The 5389-nt window shown below is 47.7% G+C and overlaps 1 protein-coding gene and 1 long non-coding RNA gene across 3 annotated transcripts in view; one reads left to right on the top strand and one right to left on the bottom strand.

The window, feature by feature from the left end:
• Window positions 1–529: 529 nt before the first annotated feature.
• On the bottom strand, window positions 530–4828 carry Chchd5 (coiled-coil-helix-coiled-coil-helix domain containing 5). Of its 2 annotated transcripts, none has more exons than XM_045147868.1 (4): window positions 4676–4828; window positions 3347–3487; window positions 3100–3265; window positions 530–704 (listed from the first exon to the last, which is right to left on the bottom strand). In XM_045147868.1, coding segments are annotated over exons 1-4 (333 nt in total). In that variant the 5' UTR covers window positions 4678–4828; the 3' UTR covers window positions 530–680. The 2 variants fall into 2 exon arrangements, with proteins under 2 accessions (XP_045003803.1, XP_045003804.1); XM_045147869.1 differs by having other exon boundaries at window positions 3347–3483; window positions 4676–4817.
• Window positions 4829–4989: 161 nt separating this feature from the next.
• The window catches only part of LOC123460072, a 4247-nt gene continuing 3847 nt past the window's right edge, over window positions 4990–5389 (top strand). The window contains exon 1 of the long non-coding RNA XR_006636780.1: window positions 4990–5159. This is a non-coding gene — a long non-coding RNA (uncharacterized LOC123460072). The remainder of the gene's footprint in view (window positions 5160–5389) is intronic.

Below are 5389 nucleotides of genomic sequence, written 5' to 3'. Positions count from 1 at the left end.
TCGCTCTCACTCTCAAATACATAAATAAAGATAAAACAAAAATCCAAAAAAAAAAAAATTAAAGATGTTATGAATAAGCTATATGGAAACCTGATTCATTGTTGGCTAATAATATATATGTTGAAAAGAGAGTTTGGGCATTGGTGGGAATTAAGCCAGGCATAATGGTTCATGCTTATAATACAGCACTCAGGATTGCTGCTATGAGTTCAAGGCCTGCCTGGGCTGAGATAGTTCCAGGGTAGCCTTGGCTATAAAATTAGACTTTGTCTCAAAACAATATTTGGTGAATTCTAGAATAGAAAGGAGGAAGGACCTTCCGCCATGTCCATGTAGCAGGGCAGGAAATGATGCCTCCTAGGGCTAGCAAGGAAGGAAGGGTCATCTTAACCATACTGAGCATTTTGCCCCTCGCCCCCTCCCCCCAACCCCATGGGCCCATGGCAACCACATGAAACTGCTGGGATGGAGGCATGCAGTTTCTACCCAACCAGTTCTCCTAATACTTCCTCAGTGCTAAAGGCAGTAATCACAACCTGGTACACACTTTATTTATTGGAAGTCCTGATTTCCAGGGAAGCGAGGTCTACCCCAGGGCTCTCAGGACTCCAAATAGTCTGACAGGCAAGGGCATCAAGTGTCCAGTCATTCATGTCCAATTTTCCTAAGTCAGAGGGTCTTCAGGAGGCAGGAAGTGGTGGTGGCTGTGGAGAAAACAGATCAACACCTACTGTCACTTCTTTTATGCTTGGCCTTGACAACACTGCTAAGGAGCTTCTGTAGACACAGCCAAGGCGGCCCTCATAGAGCCCAGGCTGGAGGGAGAGGATTAGGAAGTGACCTTGGCCATTTGCCATGAGAATAAGTCACCAGGACAAGGAAGGCACCATTTGGCTATATTCACTGAGCTTCCATTGTGTGTTAGCTTTGGTCTTAGTTGTTTATTGTTTCACTCTAGTCCAGACTAGCCTATAACTTACCACATGATTTAAGGCAATCTTAGCCTCAGCCTCCCAAGTGCTGGGATTACAGACAGGCATGTACCATCATGCCCAGCTGTGTGCCGGTATGGTTAGAGGTGCTGGGCCTCTAGCAGGCAAAAAACCCTGGTTCTAGAGAACTTCCATTCAAGAAGAGAGAGACAGAGAACAAATGAACAAAATTTGTCAACTAATATAAAGTTCTATGAAGATCAGGGTAAAGGGCAGAAGTATATGTGGAGAACATGGAGCCCTTTAGACTGTCAGCTACTCAAATATGAGATGTTCCATTATATCATGCTGTAGATAAGAATGTCTCCTGTTGGGCAGATCAGAAAACAGAAGCAGCCCAAATCTTACTGCCCCCAGTAGGGAAGAAATGTAGAAGAAAGGAATGAGGAACAGGGTGTTAGTTACTCAGAGTATACTGGAGAATTATAAGGTTTTAAAGAGGAAAAATGTGACCTAATTGCCATTTTTAAAAGCTCTTTTGGCTGCAGGGAAGACAAACTGTGGGAGCAGGGCAGGAATGGTGACAGGGAGACCAGGGAAAACTGACTGGTTGCTTTGCTTACCCAGGAAGAAAGAACAACTGGTCTTAAAATGTCCAAAACATCTGAAAGAAATGCATGACCCTAGCAGACAACTGAGTAACCAGTATGAGCAGTATGCATTCAATCTTGGACATTTCCAGTGAAGAATTGAAAGTCTTTCTGGCTGGTTTCTGCTTTTATTGTCTGAGCCTCTCACTTATACCTGCCTTACAAAAAGGACCAGTGGGGAGTAGGAAGATAGCTCAACAGTTAAAGGCATTTGCTTACAAAGCATACCAGTCTGAGTTTCAATTTCCCCAGCAACCACATAAAACCAGACATAAAAAGTGGCACATGTGTCTGACATTGGTTTGCAGTAGCAAGAGACTCTGTCATTAAAAAAAAAAAAAATAAAAAAATAAAAAAAAATATATATATATATATATATATATATATATATATATATATATATATATGGAATAAAAAAAAAAAAAGGAGGGGCTGGAGAAATGGCTCAGCAGTTAAAAGCATTTGCTTACAATACCTGATGGCCCAGGTTCCATTCCCCAGCAACCATGTAAAACCAGATATACAAAGTGGTGCATACATTTGAAGTTCGCTAAGAGCAGCAGTAGACTCTGGTGTGCCCATACTCTTTCTCTGTTTGCCTCATTCATTTGCAGTGGCAAGAGACCCTGGTGTGTCATACACACACATGCACGCATGCACACAGGTAAGGGAGGGCCCCATGAAAAGCATTCAGAGACTACTGAAGGATGTGGCTTTTCCCTTTGGACCAATGGTCTAGCAGGAGAGGCAGGAAACATCTAAAAGGGGTGTTTCTCACTTTTTTCTTCTCCTTGAACTTTTTTTTCTAATTGCCCCACCCACAAAATTTTAAAATGATATAAACTGTATATCTACTTATTGTAAACATTAAATATTTATAATGTACTTACACATATGACAGAACAATGTATGTTACATTTAAGAACAATGTATGTATTTGCTTATCTTAGCCCCTCTGCCAGTACTGCTGAAGAGAGTAAAAGGAAGTGGGTAAGGGAGGAGGTAGATAAGGTCAGCATGGGGGAAAAACAGAGGAATCCAGCAAGGACCAAGAGTTTGTTCTCAGTAAATGGAAAGCCATTGAAGTTTTTTTTTTTTTTTTTTTTGCTCTAGTGCAGACCTGGAATTCACTATGTAGTTTCAGGGCAGCCTGGAACTCACCATGATCCTCCTACCTCTGCCTGCCTAGTGCTGGGATTAAAGGTTGTGTGCCACCACACCTAGCTGTCACTGGAAAATTTTAAGCAAAGGTGTACTGTGACAAGATTGCAGGCTCCTATGTGGAAACAAGAGGAAGGAGGTTTGGGGAAACCAGAGAGAGGCTAGGGCAAGTATCCTGGCAGAGGTGTATGGAAGACGGCTGGACTAAAGTAGGTGCTGCACAGTAGGCAGACCATGTTCTGGATTCTGGACACATGGTAAAGGCATGTGTAGGAATGAATTCGGGCTGAGAACGTGACCTAAAAAATGAAGGGAGCTGTGAGTGGGGAAAGTGTAATTTGATGAGCTTCCTTTACCTCTCTAGCTGTGGGTGAACTTGGCGGCTGCACCTGCTCAGCACACTGCAGGAAGCGGCGCACATGTTCAGCGCAGTTGCCAACTGCTGCCTCATTCTGCCGAAGACACTCCTCAAAGGCCACAAAAGGCTCAGCGCAAACCTGGCGGATCTCCCGGATGATGGGGCTGTGGGAGTAGGGCATTTGAGACCCTGAAATATTCCCACACCACTGGCCAACACTCCCACCCCCACAGCCTCACACTCACTGGGAAGATGTGCACCGAGCAATGCTCATCTTAAGATGGTGACAGTCCCGCTGCCATGACTCAGGTTTGGCTGCCACGCACTGGCCATACTGATCCAGCTCCCGGCCACAATACCGAGCAGTAACCTCCAGAGCCGCCTGCCTGTGGGAAAGAAAAGGCTGAGGAAAACTTCAAAAGGCAGGCAAGAAAGTTAGTTCTGATCTAGGTCTGAGGTAGGACTAGGGGTCCTGGGCAGACCTGGGATTCTTAAAGATCCTGTGATGGGGCAGCAGTAAAGCCTAACTAAGCCCTAATGGTTGTGGAACAGGGTGGGAGTTTCTGGGAGATAGTAGAAATCTTAAAACAATGTCTGATTATTTGAAGGCAGGCCTTGAGTATCTTGCAAGAGGGTCTTGAAATCCAGACATTCTACAGTGGGTTTGGGGATCATACAGAGAAGAATGGGGGGGGGGGGTCTTACAAATAAGATCTAGAGATCTAGGGATAAAATGAGTGTTTCCAAAACCTCTAGAATGAGGATTTGGGGCTGGGGGACTGGGATGATGGCTCAGGGGTTAAAGGAACTTGCTTGCAAAGCCCGTCTGCCTAGGTTGGATTCCCCAGTACTCACATAAAGCCAGATACACAAAGTGGCACATGTATGTGGACTTTGCAGGGACAAGAGGCCCTGAAATGTCCATACTTACTACCTCACTTTCTCTTTCCCTGCAAATAAATAAATATATATTTTAAAAAATTTAAAGGAGGATTTTTGAAGTCCAAGAAGTAAGGTGTTGGGTCCTGGGAAAAGGTCTCTTTGGCTGGATTTTAGAGACAGGGCTAGAAGACAGGAGATGAGAATGACACCCTGTACCGGGGTGTACCAGGACACAGGATCCTAGGAAAATGATCTGGAAGCATTGGGTGAGACAAGGGGATCTTGAGGTTTTAGTGGTTACAGCCTAGGGCAAGGTCAAAGGGTCTAAGAACAAGTTTGTGAGCCCTACATGTTTATGTCTTGTGTCATGGGCACACCTGGAAAACTAAAAAGACAAAGACTGGTTATGTAAGCGGGGGAAGGTAAATTTCCAGTCCTACAAATCGTTGGACACTGTCAGGAGCTAGGTCTGTGGCTCTGGTCGTAGAGGTTGGGAAACACACTGGGCCCCAAAATCCTGTGTCACCACGAAATAGAAGGGAGGAAGAAGTTTGAGAGAGAGAGGGCGCTGAATCTTGAAGGCCAGGAAACCAGGGGAGCCCACTCTTTCTTCTTGTCCCGGTCTAGGTCCAGGTCACCGCAGGAAGGAAAAGAACTGCTCTAAGTATGGGGCAAGCGTTTCCAGTACTCACATCTGGAGGCCGGAGCAGGCGTGGGATCAAAGAGAAGAGACGCGACCTTTCCGCATCCGGATCCGGATCCGGTTGTCATGGCGGCGCCCTGCGCGGCCCTCCGAGCCCGGCTTTTCCGGCCGCGCAGCCGCCAGCTGCCGTTCACCTTAGTCGGGCGGCAGGCGGCGGCGCGCTGCCTCTCCTTCCGGCCTGCGGGGCGCGGCCGCGCAGCCGCTTCCGACTCAGCGGGGTCGGCCCGACCCTGGCTGCTTCCGGCCGGCCGCGGGGCGCGCGGCTCGTCAGGCGTCGGAGCGGGCGGCTCGCCGAGGGACCGGGCGTGTGGCGCCGGAGGCCGCGCGGGCCTGTGAGAACGCCGCCCCGGCGACAGTCGCTCACACGCCGCGCAAACCTACCGAAGGAGTCCCGCCCAGGGACGGACTAGCCGACGGGGTCTCCCATCTGCGCACCCCCTCGTGCGTCCTACCCTTCGTTTTTGGTTCTCCAGGTAGGGTTTCACTCTAGCTCACCTTGTAGTCTCAGGGTGGCCCGGAACTCATGGCGCTCCTCCTACCTCTGCCTCCAGAGTGCTGGGATTAAAGGCGTGCGCCAATACATCCGGTTGTCATCCTTAGTTTAGAGAAAAACAATAGCCTGGAATGCTCTAGCTCTCAAGCCTAGTTTTCATGATTTCTGTAGGAATAGCACATTGGAGACAATAGGGCATGTAGCCCTATG

The sequence above is a fragment of the Jaculus jaculus genome, chromosome 4, assembly GCF_020740685.1.
Source record: "Jaculus jaculus isolate mJacJac1 chromosome 4, mJacJac1.mat.Y.cur, whole genome shotgun sequence".
NCBI lineage: Eukaryota > Metazoa > Chordata > Mammalia > Rodentia > Dipodidae > Jaculus > Jaculus jaculus.
Note: the sequence above shows the minus strand (reverse complement) of the source record. Positions and strands in the feature narration are given on the sequence as shown.